General features: G+C 43.8%; 2 protein-coding genes across 6 annotated transcripts in view; both read right to left on the bottom strand.

Moving 5' to 3' along the window:
* Positions 1–6,667, bottom strand: part of LOC139424543 (myosin-9-like) — a 28,378-nt gene extending 21,711 nt beyond the window's left edge. The window contains exon 1 of one of the 2 annotated variants that reach the window (XM_071176485.1): positions 6,516–6,667. The gene's annotated coding sequence lies outside the window, so the exon portion shown is untranslated. The remainder of the gene's footprint in view (positions 1–6,515) is intronic. The other variant, XM_071176486.1, reaches the window with a different exon arrangement.
* Positions 6,668–12,797: 6,130 nt separating this feature from the next.
* The window catches only part of LOC139424542 (patatin-like phospholipase domain-containing protein 6), a 39,026-nt gene continuing 33,720 nt past the window's right edge, over positions 12,798–18,103 (bottom strand). For all 4 annotated transcript variants that reach the window (XM_071176481.1, XM_071176484.1, XM_071176483.1 and 1 more), the window contains 5 exons: positions 17,784–17,903; positions 17,276–17,378; positions 15,486–15,658; positions 13,398–15,395; positions 12,798–13,356 (listed from right to left, as the gene is read on the bottom strand). In XM_071176481.1, coding sequence (XP_071032582.1) covers positions 15,321–15,395; positions 15,486–15,658; positions 17,276–17,378; positions 17,784–17,903 — 471 coding nt within the window. In that variant the 3' untranslated portion in view covers positions 12,798–13,356; positions 13,398–15,320. The remainder of the gene's footprint in view (positions 13,357–13,397; positions 15,396–15,485; positions 15,659–17,275; positions 17,379–17,783; positions 17,904–18,103) is intronic.

The following is an 18,103-nucleotide window of genomic DNA, read 5'->3' as shown; positions in this document are numbered from 1 at the left end:
TCGGTAGATTCTCATGAGACGTAAGAGGCGTTATGGACTGACTTTGCCAAGCATAAACTGGATCAGACTAAATAGGTTGTGACAATCAGGAATTGTGCATGCACACGTCACTGGATTCCCACAAACACGGTGAGAGAGACACCTTTCTATTGTGACCTTTGGCCTTTACAAGCTGGTCTTTCACACTCCTGCTGCCCTCTACAAGAGGAGACAACTTCTGGGCATTGACCTGGTGCTCCCTACATACACGGTCACTTGTCTCCCCTTCCACTGTGCCATACGTGCATTTTAACCTCCCCCTTTCATTTACCTGACCATCCCATCTTCCAACCAGGGTCACATTCTCATATTTCTTCCTTAACCAAAACAGAACACTCCCACTATTGCTTGATGCCCGATGAAGCTGACAATGTCTTAAAATGGACACCAGACAGTTGAGTACTTTAACACCACATAGCTTTCCCAGTATCATGTCCATCACCAAAACAGAAGAAAATGGAATGAAACATGAAGGGACTACCTGAACTTTGTCTAATAAGAAAAACTTGTTTTTTTGTTTGTTTTGTTGCTAAAATGTTTTGCTACGGTGTGCCATAATGAATGCACCCCAGCTGTCACGTTATTACATAACATTGTCTTAAGGACAAGTAAATAGCAGTGGACTAGTCAGAGGAAGACAAATGAGGACTTCCTTTGAAGGGGAACAGAATACAGGACAGCCAGTGAGGAATGTCTGGAGCAAGTTTAGACAGACATTTCATTATATTCATCCACACACAGACCACACCCTTAAGAACAGATGCCATGTCTGAGAAAAAAAGTCACTCTTCAGGTTAAATTGGCAACGACACAGACAGATCCACAACCTAATACTTCCGCCTTCTATCACAGGGCCTGAATTCATAAAGCATCTCAGAGTAGCCCCATTGCTGATCTAGGATAAGGTCCCACCTGTCCTAAATCTTTTCATTATGATCCAAGAGGCTGAACCTAGATCAGTACTCCTAGTCTGAGGCGCTTTATGAATACAGGCCCAGGTATTCTAGGTCAATTTCTATTTCCATCTGCTTGCGTCTCTAGCCATGACCCTTTCAAGGGTGTGTGTGCGCATGCTCATGGGCCTCAGGCTACAAGTACGGACTACAACGCCCAGTCGTAACCAGTTTTTCCTCCATGGTAACATTCATTCCATTCCAGGTCAGATCAATATCGTCAGGATTACATCTGTACAGGGTTGCCTTGTCCACCATTAGAATTCTAAACCTCTTAGGCTGCATTTACACAGGCAGCATAATTGCGATCTCACCAATTTGTCTTTTGCCCAATTAGATCTGATGTGAAAAGATCTTAGGTGACAGTTCAAAAGAACAATAAGTGGAAAAAAAATATCAGAATTGGGCTGCCTGTGTAAACGCTGCCTTATACGGTTTGATCGCTAATAGGCTGTGTCCAGATCTATCAGCATATATTGCAAGGTTCTCTCCCACTTCCCTGCAAAACATCACGTGTTGATTATGTCAGCCAGTGCCCGAGGTGGTGACACTAAACAGTGAGTCTCTAACCCGTCCCCCCCTATCAGGGAGAAAGTGTGAAATAACAGGGACAAAGAGAAAAGGGGGGATAGAGGGATGAGAGCAAGGGACAGAGCGATAACATCCAGGTGTCTAAGTTCATTATGGGCTCAGACTGATGCTCTGATTAAAGACAGAGGGGGAGGAGGAGGATCACCTCAAGGATCTGTGTCCATGCTGTTGGCTGTCCACTACATGTGCCAGCAGGAGTGGACTACTAAACCAGAGTAAACCAGTGTGAGTACACAGCTTAAAATCAGGACTAACTGTTCCCACTCATAATGACCCACGCATGCTAGCCTGATCCCAGATCTGTTTGTGCCATCTCGCCACCTCCTTGTCACTCAGACCAAACGTGACTTTGAGTGACAAGAAGTTGGCACAAAGATCTGGGATCAGGCTAATCTCAAGCACGTAAGCCCCATCTGAAACACAGGAGGATTGGGTTCTCATGGGAGACATGAAGAAATGCAGACAAGACGACCATGAGAATGTGACTTTCACATGAATGTGGGTTTTCAGCAACAAAGTGCTAACTGTGGGCCAACTTCCACAGGAAGTTGCATGATATGGTGTTGCAGTGTTGACACATGCATTTCCTGAGGGTCTTATTGCCTAACTTCAATTTAAAAAGGACACTAATGACATCTACAATTGATAGTACCCATTGTCATAGTGTTAGAGGAGCAGAGAGTAAGCCTGTACAGTGGGCTGTGACTACCAAGGATTTCCTAGTCACCTTTCAACTCATGACTGGCCTGCCAACTCAAATGACGTGTCAATTAAAGGGCACGTACACCACTTTTCAACCTAATTTCCATTGTCTCCAGCACAATACCAGTGTAGGTCTACATATGTGAAAAAGGTACAAATATAAAGTTTAAATGAGGTTGAAAAGTGGCAGAATTGCCCCTTAGACAACTCCTTATCCATTCACTCGAGGGACCCCAGCATGGTTCTTCTTGCAGTTGCCCCATTAGATTGCCGTGCATTGGGTCCAGATCTGGATTTAAAAAGTACTTGAAAAGAGAAGGTAAGAAAATGCTAACTAGTCCTATAAACAAGTGGGGGGGGGGGGGGGGCAACTCATCCAACTCTGCTACCAACCAGTATCATTTACCTAGGTTATGCCGTCATTGTGTCAAAACTGTAACGCAGCATAATAAAGTCCTACAGCTCAAGCTGCTGCAGATGGCGGTTGCATGTGTCTGTCTGTTAAAAGGGCTGAGGGAAGCCAAGCTAAAGACTGGATTGAATGGAGGCCAAGACGACAAGTGCGTAGAGGTGTTGAAACGTGATGCTGAGGACAGCAGGGCAGGTCTGTCCAGAGATGGACACTGGCTAGTGGTGACCTCAGACCTGGTTTTAAACAGTATTTGAACGATTTCAAAATGTTATCTGGGCTTAATTGCATGGCACACTGGAACAGTCCCAACAGTACAATCACCACCCATCTGGCACTCCAGGTAGGCTTAATGCACCCCTACTTAAAAGCTTGACTCTTGGGTAGATGGAACATAGTAAAATGTAATTTTGGGATACTCCAATTAGTATGATATGTAACATCTCAAATGGTATGCATTAGAGGTCGACCGATTCATCAGAATGGCCGATTAATTAGGGCTGATTTCAAGCTTTTATAACATTTGGAAGTCGGTATTTTTGGGCGCAGATTTATTTTTTATACCTTTATTTAAACTACGCAAGTCAGTTAAGAACACATTCTTATTTTCAATGACGGCCTGCACCTTGTTATGGTGCAGAACGACAGATTCAGATTTTACAGTTAACTAGTCTAATGCTATAACCACCTGCCTCTTGTTGCACTCCACAAGGAGACTGCCTATTACCTTGGCTTCTACTGCATTCACATAAATTGCTAGCTAGCATTAAACTTCTAATAAAAAAAAATCTAATCATAATCACTAGTTTAACTACGCATGGTTGATAATATTACTAGTTTATCTAGTGTCCTGCGTTGCATATAATCGATGCAACGCTGGGAGATGATTTAACAAAAGCACATTTGCAAAAATTGTTGCACAACTGTACCTAACCATAAACACCAATGCCTTTCTTAAAATCAATACACAGAAGTACATATTTTTAAACGTGCATATTTAGCTAAAATAAATCCAGGTTAGCAGGCAATATTAACCAGGTGAAATTGTCACTTCCCTTGCGTTCATTGCACGCAGAGTCAGGGTATATGCAACAGTTTGGGCAGCCTGGCTCATTGAGAACTAATTTTCCAGAATTGTATGCAATTACGACATAACATTGAAGGTTGTGCAATGTAACAATAATATTTAGACTTAGGGATGCCACCTGTTAGATAAAATACCGAACTGTTAAGTATTTCACTGAAATAAAGGTTGTTTTCAAAATGATAGTTTCCCCGATTTGACCATATTAATGACCAAAGGCTTGTATTTCTGTGTGCTATGTTATAATTTAAGTCTATGATTTGATAGAGCAGTCTGACTGAGCGATGGTAGGCAGCAGCAGGCTTGTAAGCATTCATTCAAACAGCACTTTTGTGCGTTTTGCCAGCAGCTCTTCGCAAGCACAGCGCTGTTTATGACTTCAAGCCTATCAGCCTAATGGCTGGTGTAACCGATGTGAAATGGCTAGCTAGTAAGCGGGGTGCACGCTAATAGCGTTTCAAACATCACTCGCTCTGAGACTTGGAGTAGTTATTCCCCTCTGCAAGGGCCGCGGCTTTTGTGGAGCGATGGGTAACACTGCTTCGTTGTGTTCCTAGTTCGAACCCAGGTAGGGGCGAGGAGAGGGACAGAAGCTATACTGTTACACTGGCAATACTATAGTGCCTATAAGAACATCCAATAGTCAAAGGTATATGAAATACAAATGGTAGAGAGAAATAGTCCTATAAATACTATATTGCCTACAACCTCTTACCTTGGAATATTGAAGTCTCATGTTAAAAGGAACCACCAACTTTCATATGTTCTCATGTTCTGAGCAAGGAACTTAAACTTTAGCTTTTTTACATGGCACATATTGCACTTTTACTTCTCCAACACTTTGTTTTTGCATTATTTAAACCAAATTGAACATGCTTCATGATTTATTTGAGGCTAAATAGATTTTTATTGATGTATTATATTAAGTTAAAATAAGTGTTCATTCAGTATTGTTGTAATTGTCATTATTACAAATAAATAGTCCGATTAATCGGCATTGGCTTTTTTTGGTCCTCCAATAATCGGTATCGAAAAATCATAGTCGGTCGACCTCTAGTATGTATCCATTTCAAATGTTATGTTACGAATTCCAATTTTTGTCGTCAGCAACATTAGCTAGGTGGCTAACGTCAGCTGGGGTTAGGGGTTAAGGTTAGCCAACATGCCAAGTAGTTGCAGAGTAGTCGGAAAGTTGCTTAAAACGCTGAAGCTGTCCGTGATGAGATTTGAACACAACCGTTGGGTTGCTAGACATTCGCTTTATACGCACGTCCACCCAACCACCCTACTTTCTTTTTTTGCTTTAAGTAACCTTCCGTCATACACAACTATAACATGTCATACTAATTTGAGTGGCACAGATTTACATTTACTATGTTAGGTGTAGTCTGAGACCTGGCTGTCTCTTCTCATCTAGTTAATGCCAGACACTCCTAGTACCTGCATTAACAACTTTAGTATGTAGGGAAAAAGTGGGTTGGGGAAGTAACTAAGCAAGATTGTTGATGTGATTGCATAACAGATATGCATGTACTAATCATATAAATCTATTTTAAGGTGTGTATGGTCTAGTCCTCAAGGAAGGACTAGATTCCTACCAGGAATATTGCATTCTGCTACATAGCTCAGACAGCCAAGTGGCCTGAACTGAATACAGGTTTGGCTCAAAACAACTCAAAACACGAGACCCAGTATTTCAGGTGGCAAAACCATTTGAATGTGATTGTCCACATTTTGTATCCTTAGGGCAGATCCATAACAGGGCCTGCATACATTTTGTGCTCCCACCAACCCATGGTCTCAAATTCCAACTTCAAACCAAGACAAGCAAACATAATATAAATTGGCAGTGTTGGAGAGAATTGAACTCAATTTAGTCCAATAGTAATTTAAATATGCGTTTATTAGGCAAATGTATATTTTCCAACTTCAGACCAGTCTAATTCTCACTTAGGCAAAAATATATTTTTAAAAATCCCCCCCTAAAAAAAACATCTGAAATGTCAAGACTACGAATTGTAGTTTGAGTGAATTTCGGGTAGCTTTGGTGTAGCTCGCCGTCTTTCTGTGTGAAACGATTGGTCGCTTAGTAAACGGTTTTCAGAGTAGCTTCCGCAAAACAGTAAATGTGTCAACGTAAAAAGTGCACTACTACAGGGTTGGTGGCTGTGGTTTGGAATATACAACAAGTTTGGGCAGCAGAGCATAGGATGGAACACTGGCTGGGTGTTGTCCTTGTTAATTACTTGTCATGACATGGGGGAAGTAATCATAGTTTGTACAGGTAGCCTTGCAGATTCTGCCACCCAGGTTAGCTTTACTCAAACTGTGTCACCGTGCAAGCTTGACAGGACTAATGTGAAATGACTAGAGAGAGTACCAATATTAAGGCCCATCAACTAGCAATGTAGTTTTCAATCTGTCCTAGTGTCCCTTCTTTACTACCAGCGACCACACCGGAAGCAGTGACGGCGGATATTTAAAAGGATACCTTGACGTCGAGTAGTACGGTTGCTGCTTGACGCCTCACCTTTCAATCTACATTCGCAATAAAAACGACGAGGCGCACATGAACGCAGAACTAATAAAAATAACCTACTTGTCTGTCGTCGCTAGCAAAGCTTCCCGCAACAGACTTCGAAGTAAGCACTAACATATTCCAAGTAGATCTCATTCCACGAGGATTACAGAGGGATCGACAGATAGGTAACCTTGATAAAAAAAAAAAAAAACGTACCTTCTGCTCGGTTGTCGGCACTACGGAGTGAATTCGGTTGCTCTATCGGTTTCCGTGTATGCAAAGGCAACTCCTTCCACGCGACACCAAACTCCAAAAACCGTACTGCAGATGCTTCCCTACTCAATTATATCCCTTTCTGTTTTGTCTCTGCGCGGGGCGTGGCTGAAATAGGGTGGACATATCGAAACTATGATCCGCCCACTTTATCATTCACAGGTGAGAAGGGTTTGACTGCGACCCACGTCCACGACAAGACTCGGTAAGAAACGCCCAGGGAACCCCGGCCGCCTCTTGTATTGGCTCTTGGCTACTTACATTTGAGTCATTTAGCAGATGCACTTATCCAGAGTGATTTACATGAGTAATTAGGGTTAAGTGCCTTGCTCAAGTGCACATCGATAGATTTTTCACCTAGTCAGGTCAGGGATTCGAACCATCGACCTTTTGGTTACTAGCCCAACACTCTTAACTGCAAGGTTACCTGCTGCCCTTGTTGCACCTGTTACTTCCTTGTAGCATTTTAGCAAAGCCTAACCCTTTTTCCTAACCATAACCTCATTCTCCTATCCCGCTTAGTTCTCCAACCTGACACATGAATTATCTTATCCTGCTATTTTTTTTATCCCAACCTGCTACATTAGTTCTCCTAACCTGCCATGTTAACTATCCTAACCTGCTACGTTAGTTCTCCTAACCTGCCAAGTTAATTATCCTAACCTGCTACATTAGTTCTCCTAACCTGTCACGTTAATTATCCTAACCTGCTACATTAGTTCTCCTAACCTGTTACTTTAGATTTCCTAACCTTCTACTTTAGTTGTCCTAACCTGCTACTTTAGTTCTAACCTCCTTTAATAATGATCCTAACCTGCTAGAACAAGGAAGTAGCCAGGAGCCAATAGAAGAGGTGACAGGGCTTCCCTGGGTGTTTCAACCCGGTGCAGTTCAGAGGATGCGGGTCGCAGTCAGACCATATTGTAGATAGGTATTTGCGCCGCCCCCTCCATGTATCAACCAACATCATAATAATGTGGTAGGAGAAATAGGGGGGGATTTGGAGGGATGATCATGCATATCTATCCGGTTGTTTTGATGAATTATCACTTTTGTCAATTCCAAAGAATAAACTACCAATACTTTAGCACAATAGTCAAATATCTAACACTTATCTTCAGCGGCAGACCTCACCCAGGCCAATAAATATTGCTATTAACAGATCTGTTTGTTACTTAACCATACTGGATGGTAAGGCTTGGGAAGGAGAGAGGAAGGGGTGTTGTGACAGAAGGTGAGCATTTGATCTGAGAGAGGAGAGTGTGTGTGGAGAAATGCAGGAGTCTTGTCTGTACCTGCCCTTCCTGTGATTTTCTGCCTCAGGTCTCAGAAGGCTTGGGGGCTGGAGGGGGGACAGGTGGGAGAGACAGTAGAAGTTTTGAGACCTTTAGTTGTTGGGAAGAGGGGTGTAGAAAGGTCTGATCTGCAGCCACTCTGAACATGGCCAAGGTGGGTTGGTGTCACGAAAGATGCTACAACAGCATCATTAGTGTATTTCTTCATCAATGTGATTGAACACCTCACCATACAGGGTACACCTTTGCTTATTTTTTTATCATGTATTAAAAACTAGGTAAACATTTGCGTGCATTTGTCACACCCTGGCCAAGAGGTGCTGTGACAACTCAATTCAGTACAATAGTCACTTTACCACCACATGTACAAATTACCTTGATTAACCTGTACCAGGTTAACAGTACCCCCTTATTTCAGCCTCTTATTTCAGTGTTATTTTAATTTTAATTTCTTTAGTAACTCATTTCTTAACTCTTTCTTGAACTGCATTGTTGGTTAAGGGCTTGTAAGTAAGCATTTCACAGTAACTTCTACACATGTTGTATTTGGCGCGTGTGACAAATCAAATTTGATCTACACACCCTAGGTTTACACCAAGTGCATAGGGACCACTGAATAACTCATAGCACAGACCACACCGGTTGTTTTAGAATGGACTTGAGTGGCAGTACATGGAATGAAAGTCTGAGACAGGTCACAGTTTATTTCTCGCTCCCAATTTCAGCTTCCCTAAACCAAGTTAACTCTACCCAGAGAGGAAGAGACAAAGAGAGAGGGTTTAAACTCCCGTCAAACTCGGTCCACAATAAGCAGACCACCTGCCTTCCCGCTTTTTGGACGACTCCCATTGTTAGCCCAGAGACAAGATCATCTTGTCATATATACAGTATCGCTGCTCTACCTTAACGCAACAAAATGAAGGGAGGATATAAAACATAACAATCAAATCAAACAAAAACAGGTTTGTGTGCAGGGAATGCATTTCATCTTTAACTCAGATCATCATTCCTCAAATCACACTTCTCTTTGCAAAACCAAGGCTTCAAAGGCACTCTGCCACAACCTTCACTAACCGTCGCTTCCCCCTAAGTAGCCACACCTCAAACAAACTGAACGAGCGTTATGAAGAGACAGGGGAAAACCAGTCAGTCAATCACATGTTTCAACGAATCAGTTAATCTAGACTCAATTAGGAGCACCTGGGCCAGTGCATGCACAGTAATAATAGGGCATTCGTCACACTGGTGACCACTTTTCGTCCAGTCATGAGAGAAGAACTAACGTCAAAGGCAGTGGTTTCCACTAACTTGGTAGTTTGACCAATCACATCAGATCGTTTCACATCAGATATTTTTCAGATCATCAATCAGATTTGGGCTGCCTGTGTAAACACAGGCAATGACAGAGAGCCAGGTAAGATGATATGATGTGCCTCACAAACCGATCTGGTTAAAAAGCACACATAAACGATTCAGCAGGTAAGAGTATGACAACTACCCCCAGGCATGATTCACTAATCCCCAAACAAACATGTACTAATCTGTTTCAACCATTCAGAAGGAGATACTATCTTCCACTTTCTCAGTTCCCCCAATGTAGGTGTTTTCGTGACTTCTCTACCTAATATGGTCAGAGGGCCAGAGAACGAGTGAGAAAGAGAGCGGTAGGGAGGTGTGGTTCATTGTTTGTTCTGTGGTGTCAAGTTACTTTTACAACCCTGTTATTACCCCATCCCCCTCTCCTCTCCTTCAATCAGCCTGGCATCAAAGATGAACAGATAAGCTACAGAGGGCAGGCGTGTTGCAACTAAAGTGAAAGAGAACTGGAGAAGGGTAGAGGGCAGTGCGAACGGCCCAGTACATTACCGGAGCGCCAAGTCTAGGTCCAAGAGGCTTCTAAACAGCTTCTAACCCCAATCCATAAGACTCATGAACTTCTAGTCAAATGGCTACCCAGACTATTTGCGGTCCCCCCCCCCCCCCCTGCTACTCTCTGTTGTCATCTATGCATAGTCACTTTAATAACTCTACCTACATGTACATACTACCTCAACCGGTGCCCCTGCACATTGACTCTGTACTGGTACCCCCTGAATATTGACTCTGTACTGGTACCCCCTGAATATTGACTCTGTACTGGTACCCCCTGCACATTGACTCTGTACTGGTACCCCCTGAATATTGACTCTGTACTGGTACCCCCTGAATATTGACTCTGTACTGGTACCCCCTGAATATTGACTCTGTACTGGTACCCCCTGCACATTGACTCTGTACTGGTACCCCCTGCACATTGACTCTGTACTGGTACCCCCTGAATATTGACTCTGTACTGGTACCCCCTGAATATTGACTCTGTACTGGTACCCCCTGCACATTGACTCTGTACTGGTACCCCCTGCACATTGACTCTGTACTGGTACTCCCTGAATATTGACTCTGTACTGGTACCCCCTGAATATTGACTCTGTACTGGTACCCCCTGCACATTGACTCTGTACTGGTACCCCCTGAATATTGACTCTGTACTGGTACCCCCTGAATATTGACTCTGTACTGGTACCCCCTGAATATTGACTCTGTACTGGTACCCCCTGCACATTGACTCTGTACTGGTACCCCCTGAATATTGACTCTGTACTGGTACCCCCTGAATATTGACTCTGTACTGGTACCCCCTGCACATTGACTCTGTACTGGTACCCCCTGCACATTGACTCTGTACTGGTACCCCCTGAATATTGACTCTGTACTGGTACCCCCTGAATATTGACTCTGTACTGGTACCCCCTGAATATTGACTCTGTACTGGTACCCCCTGCACATTGACTCTGTACTGGTACCCCCTGAATATTGACTCTGTACTGGTACCCCCTGAATATTGACTCTGTACTGGTACCCCCTGCACATTGACTCTGTACTGGTACCCCCTGCACATTGACTCTGTACTGGTACCCCCTGAATATTGCCTCGCTATTGTTATTTTACTGCCGCTTTTGAATTACTTGTTACTTTTATCTCTTATTCTTATCCATATATTTTTTTTAACTGCATTGTTGGTTAGGGGCTCGTAAGTAAGCATTCCACTGTAAGGTCTACTACACCGGTTGTATTCGGTGCATGTGACTAATACAATTTGATTTGAAAGAGTCACCAGCCACCACTGACACATGAACATATGGTATATACTTATTACATATGGTATCTGCAGTTTAGTTCTTGATCATATTACTCCAGTGCTAGCCTCTCTACACTGGCTTCCTGTCAAAGCAAGGGCTGATTTAAAGGTTTTACTGCTAGCCTACAAAGCATTACATGGGCTTGCTCCTACCTATCTCTCTGATTTGGTCCTGCCATACATACCTACACGTACGCTACGGTCACAAGACGCAGGCCTCCTAATTGTCCCTAGAATTTCTAAGCAAACAGCTGGAGGAAGGGCTTTCTCCTATAGAGCTCTATTTTTATGGAACGGTCTGCCTACCCATGTGAGAGACGCAAACTCGGTCTCAACCTTTAAGTCTTTACTGAAGACTCACCTCTTCAGTGGGTCATATGATTGAGTGTAGTCTGGCCCAGGAGTGGGAAGGTGAACGGAAAGGCTCTGGAGCAAGGAACCGCCCTTGCTGTCTCTGCCTGGCCGGTTCCCCTCTTTCCACTGGGATTCTCTGCCTCTAACCCTATTACAGGGGCTGAGTCACTGGCTTACTGGGGCTCTCTCATGCCGTCCCTGGAAGGGGTGCGTCACCTGAGTGGGTTGATTCACTGCTGTGGTCATCCTGTCTGGGTTGTGCCATGGCGGAGATCTTTGTGGGCTATACTCAGCCTTGTCTCAGGATGGTAAGTTGGTGGTTGAAGATATCCCTCTAGTGGTGTGCTTTGGCAAAGTGGGTGGGGTTATATCCTTCCTGTTTGGCCCTGTCTGGGGGTGTCCTCGGATGGGGCCACAGTGTCTCCTGACCCCTCCTGTCTCAGCCTCCAGTATTTATGCTGCATTAGTTTGTGTCGGGGGGCTGGGGTCAGTTTGTTATATCTGGAGTACTTCTCCTGTCCTATTCGGTGTCCTGTGTGAATCTAAGTGTGCGTTCTCTAATTCTCTCCTTCTCTCTTTCTTTCTCTCTCTCGGAGGACCTGAGCCCTAGGACCATGCCCCAGGACTACCTGACATGATGACTCCTTGCTGTCCCCAGTCCACCTGGCTGTGCTGCTGCTCCAGTTTCAACTGACCTGAGCCCTAGGACCATGCCCCAGGGCTACCTGACATGATGACTGTCATCAGCTTCTGGACAACATAGGTCATGATGTAACATCCTGTCATCAGCTTCTGGACAACATAGGTCATGATGTAACATCCTGTCATCAGCTTCTGGACAACATAGGTCATGATGTAACATCCTGTCATCAGCTTCTGGACAACATAGGACAAAACAGGTTAAAAAGTGTCATGGGACTGTTCACGTTAGTGGCTTTAACATCCCATGTAGAGGTATTAGTGCAGTGGGACTACACATAACAATACAATGAAATCCTCCAGAGAGAGATCATGCTATATCACTTTCACAAGCATCCAATGACTGTTATTGGAGGGAATGTCCAGTCATGTAATGTGGTTGAGTAATTTCACTGAGGGGGAACTGCAGACGCTGCACCCAGGGATGTGGAGCTGAGGCTGGGGTGGAGTGAGAGGGTGCATGGATAATTTGGAAACATCTTCTGGACGTGTTTCTGCACATCCTCCTCTGCTGTGTAGAGAGAGAGGGAGGTGTGGCGCTGGCAAACTATGATGATTCAGTAGAGTAGTGTTGGGGTTCTCATCACGTTGAATGAACAGGGCTCCCTCCTGTGGACAACTTCAGAAACTACAGGTACAGTAAAAGTAAAGTTACAGGAGAAATCCTCTCCACTACCTGTTATAAAATAAAAACAAATGTTTGCATTATAATTTAGATTTATTATTCAGTATGCATTTTAACATTTCTTTAAATTGAAATGACATCCCATACCATCCTGTCTCCATAGGGCATCTTAAGGAAGATGCAAATAAAACAAACCTTTCCAACCAAGGAATTATTCTTTATATTCATCAGTGCAAAATAGCAAAACCCAAGCTAATAAGAAAGGACAGTACAGTTCATTATTCATGTCCGTAATTAGAATTTTCCATTAGGATTTTTTGTTCAGTGATAAAAAAAAAGGCTTTAAAAAAAGCCAGTGGTCAAGCAAAACAAATAAATAAAACTAAATTGGCAACAAACAAAAAACATTCAGTGCACATTTGAATGGATTTAGGAAGGACATCTCTCAGGTGAAAAGAGTCCCAAGTTTTGCAGCAGAAAAACAGACATAAATATGTGTATAATAAATCATTTCTATGAGTATTAACAGGTGTAAAGTATGTATCATGTGTATATATAGTTATTACTAAGATTAGACTGAATTATTCTGTGACTATTTGAGGGCAGGGGTGTCAAACTCAATCCATGGAGGGCCTAGTTTCTGCAGGTTTTTGGTTTTTCCTTTCAATTAAGACCTAGACAACCAAGTGAAGGGAGTTTTTTACTAATTAGTGACCTTAATTCATCAAGTGAAAGGAAGGAGCGAAAACCCAGACACTTGGCCTTCGTGGAATGAGTTTGACACTTGTTGGTTAGGGAGTACACAGGACCCCATGCAAGCATTAGGCAAGTAGGGAGAGGCGGGGGGTTTCTATACTAAAAGGTCCATTGGCAAAGTCTCCCCTCTCCATCGTTTTTAAACGGTTAAATTCAGGTTAAAAAGGCATTGTTATCCTCTGCTTGAAACAAGCAGCATACAGTAGTAGCAAGCATGGTGGAAACCAATGACACACACACCTCTCCTCTACACATTTTCACCTCCCTACTTCAACATCCAATAATGTACACTGAACAAAAATATAAAATGCAACATGTAAAGTGTTGGTCCCATGTTTCATGAGCTGAAATAAAATATCCCAGACATTCTTAATACGCACAAAAAGCCTCACAAATTTTGTGCAAAAATTGGTTTAAAATCTCTTTTAGTGAGCATTTCTCCTTTGCTAAGATAATCCATCCACCTGATAGGTGTGGCATATCAAGAAGCTGATTAAAAAGCATGATCATTACACAGGTGCACCTTGTGCTGGGGACAATAAAAGGCCAGTAAAATGTACAGTTTTATTACAAAACACAATGCCACAGATGTCTCACGTTTTGAGGGTGTGTGCAATTGGCATGCTCACTGCAGGAATGTCCACCAGAGCTGTTGCCAGAGAATTTAAAGTGTTCATTTCTGTACCATAAGCCGCCACCAATGTTGTTTTTGTGAATTTGGCAGTACGTCCAACCGGCCTCACAACCGCATACCACGCCAGTCAAGGACCTGAACATCCGGCTTCTTCATCTGCGGGACCATCTGAAACCAGACACCCTGACAGTTGGTGAAACTGAGGAGTATTTCTGTTTGTAATAAAGTCCTTTTGTGGGGAAGAACTTATTCTAATTGGCTGGTCCTGGCCCCCCAGTGGGTGGACCTATGCCCTCCCCGGCTGCTCCCCTGGCCAGTCATGTGAAATCCATAGATTAGGGCCTAATGAATTTCAATTGACAGATTTCTATATGAACTAACTCCCTAACACTTTTGAAATTGTTGCATGTTGTCTTTATATTTTTTGTTCAGTATACATCAGTCTTTCTACCGTTTGTGTGCAGCAGCGGTTTTGTACCTCTCATTTCTTTAGCAGTCTTTTACATCTCTCTCTCCATTCAACATCAATACTACTACTAGCAAATAAATCGTGATGACACACACACACACACACCTCTCTCCAACTTCCATCCACGTAATACCCATGTGTGTCTGAACAGAGAACAGTGTACCATCAATAAGAACCTCTCCTGATTATGGACAGACAGGACATGCAGACAGACAGTCTGAATAGGGCCAAAGCATTGGAGCTGAAAGCTTTAAAGAGACCAGGTGTTTAACTTCAACCAAGTACTAATGTGTTCCCTGTAGTATGAGGGACACCCTTTAGTCACCCCAATAAAAGTATTTCAGCTTTGGCAGGAGTGGAGTGGTGGGAGGGAAACAGAGTGGTGGGGTCCCAGTCGAGTCCATCTTCAGATTGGAGAGGGTCCATTCATGGTCCAAGTCACACTGGGCACCAGTGGTCCAAGGGCTTCCGGGTTAAGGGTCAGGGGTTAGAGCGGGGCTCTCCATCACTGTTCCTGGAGAGCTCTCCTGTAGGTTTTCAACCCTTGATGTAACTAACCTGATGTATTTCATAAACCAGCTAATTATTAGAATCAAGCGTGGTAGATTAGGGTTGAGGAAAAAAATAAGTATTTAAGCTACAGTAGCTGCAGAAATTGCCCGACATCCAACTCTCCTCTTCCACCTCTTAGTTTTTGGACCCAGAGCCTGTCTCTTTCTCATTTTTCCTCTCCTCCTGTCAGCAGTCGGAGAGCTCGGAGTAGGTGTTGGAGTCACCTGTTTTCCTCCGCTGGCGGACTGACTTCTCCACATCCTAGAGGAACAACACACAGACAGTCACTACTAACAGCAGGGTGTGTGAGTGTGTGAGTGAGAGTCTATGATGTCTGCGTGTTACACGTACTGCCTGGAAGACTCCGTTCTGGCCCCACTCTCCGGGGGAGAGGTCATCGAGTTCCTGTTCCCCCTCTTCCTCCTCCTCCTCCTCCTCTTCCTCCTCCTCCTCCTCCTCTTCTTCTCTCACCGTGTCCATCCCGTCCTCCTCATACTCCGTCAGGCAGTCCGACTCGTCCCCCGCTGTGGGACACACAGACACAGTTATGCACTATGAAAGAGACCAGCCATACGGTAGCACAAGCAACAAGACTGAAGATTGCTATGTGATGCACTACACGACCAAAAGTATGTGGACACCTGCTCGTCAAAGATCTCATTCAAAAATCATGGGCATTGATATGGATTTGTGCCCCCCCTTTACTGCTATAACAGCCTACACTATTCTGGGAAGGCTTTCCACTAGATGTTGGAACGTTGCTGTGGGGATTTGCTTCCATTCAGCCACAAGAACATTAGTGAGGTCGGGCACTGACGTTGGGTGATTAGGCCTGGCTCGCAGTCGGCATTCCATTTCATCCCAAAGGTGTTCGATGGGGTTGAGGTCAGGGTTCTGTGCAGGCCAGTCAAGTTCTTCCACACGGATCTCGACAAATCATTTCTGTATGGACCTCACTTTGTCATGCATAAACAGGAAAGGGTCTTCCCCAGACTGTTGCCTCAAAATTGGAAGCGCAGAATCGTCTAGAACGTCATTGTATGCTGTAGCATTAAGATTTCCCTTTTCTGGAACTAAAACAGGGGGCTATAAAACAGCCCCAGACCATTATTCCTCCTCAACCAAACTTTACAGTTGACACTATAGGCAGGTAGCATTCTCCTGGCATACGCAAAAACCAAATTCGTCCGTCAGACTGCCAGATGGTGAAGCGTGATTCATCACTCCAGAGAACGCCTTTCCACCACTCCAGCCGACGCTTGGCATTGCGCATGGTGATCTTAGGCTTGTGTGCGGCTGCTTGGCCATGGAAACCCATTTCATGAAACTCCCGACGAACAGTTCTTGTGCTGATGTTGCTTCCGGAGGCAGTTTAGAACTCGTCGTGAGTGTTGCAACTGAGGACAGACGATTTTTCCGCGCTTCAGCCCTCGTGGTCCCGTTCTGTGTGATTGTGTGGCCTACCACCTCGCGGCTGAATCGTTGTTGCGCTTAGATGTTTCCACTTCACAATAACAGCACTTACAGTTGACCGGGGCAGCTCTAGCAGGGCAGAAACTTGACGAACTGACTTGTTGGAAAGGTGGCATCCTATGACAGTGCCACGTTGAAAGTCACTGAGCTCATCAGTAAAGGCCATTCTACTGCCAATGTTGGTCTGGAGACTTTATACACCTGTCAGCAACGAGACTGGCTGAAATAGCCGAATCCACTAATTTGAAGAGGTGTCCACATACTTTTGTATATATAGTGTCTCTCTCCATGTATATTCTATCGTAAAGGAGCTCCAATTTAAGTAAAGATACATTCAATATTTTTTAAAGGTGACCAGGGCCTGTATTCACAAATAGTCTCAGAGTAGGAGTGCTGATCTAGGATCTTTCCAAATAAATCTTATTCATTATGATCTGAGAGGCAAACCTGATTCTAGATCAGCAATCCTAATCTGACAGGCTTCATGGACACTGGCTCTGGAGCGGTGATTATTATTTGATTGCAGGATACTTGGAAGAGTCAGGACACGGTAAAGAGGGAAACAGAGAGGAAGGGGAAATGCTCAAACCCTTATCGACGTTGCTAGTAGGGTTACTGCTCGACCAGACTTCAGTACATTTTCCACTTTATAATAAATAGCCTCTTACCCTCAGCAGCATCAGCGTCGGGATCGACGTAGGTCTGGACCGGCTCAATCCTGGACACGATCTCAGCCAGGTCAGTGAAGTCTGACCCTGGACACGTACAGGACTGGAATAAAAACAAGATAATGTCATTATGTTAACGAGAATGTTAGAATTCGTGTAAAATGTAACAACGAACACAGCTTAAAACAAGAGAATGTCATTATGTTAACGAGAATGTTAGAATTCGTGTAAAATGTAACAACGAACACAGCTTAAAACAAGAGAATGTCATTATGTTAACGAGAATGTTAGAATTCGTGTAAAATGTAACAACGAACACAGCTTAAAACAAGAGAATGTCATGGGAATGTTATAATAACGTTAGGTAAATATTATGTTAGGACAACATCATAATGTAAAGACGGTTATAATAACGTTATAGAAATGTAACTATGTGTTAATGTAAAGTGGAGCAGCTGTGAGATGGTGAAGGTAAAGTTTGTGACATGTGTGTGTGTGTGTGACTCACGTCCGTCTTGGTCTTGCTGTCGTTGTAGTCTGCCGAGCGGTGGTCCTTGAGCATGTTGTCGATGATGTCACCACGGGCCCAGCCGGTGAAGAGCAGCTTGCCGTGCTGGTAGCCCACATCCTGACAGACAGAGAGGACAGGTTAGCCTGGGGTAACAGACCATGTTTTACAGAAACAAGCTACCGCAGCAACAGAGTCTGGTGGAGACCAAGCTACAAAGATGGTCTTTTACAGTGTGATTCGTTAGCTATGAACAGGAGACCAAACTTCATGTCAGCTGTTATCTAACATTTTATTTTCTCTAAGAGAATATGAATGTA

Source organism: Oncorhynchus clarkii, chromosome 13 (genome assembly GCF_045791955.1).
Source record: "Oncorhynchus clarkii lewisi isolate Uvic-CL-2024 chromosome 13, UVic_Ocla_1.0, whole genome shotgun sequence".
NCBI lineage: Eukaryota > Metazoa > Chordata > Actinopteri > Salmoniformes > Salmonidae > Oncorhynchus > Oncorhynchus clarkii.
The sequence above is the reverse complement of the archived record's forward strand: the minus strand, read 5'-3'. Positions and strand labels throughout refer to the sequence as shown.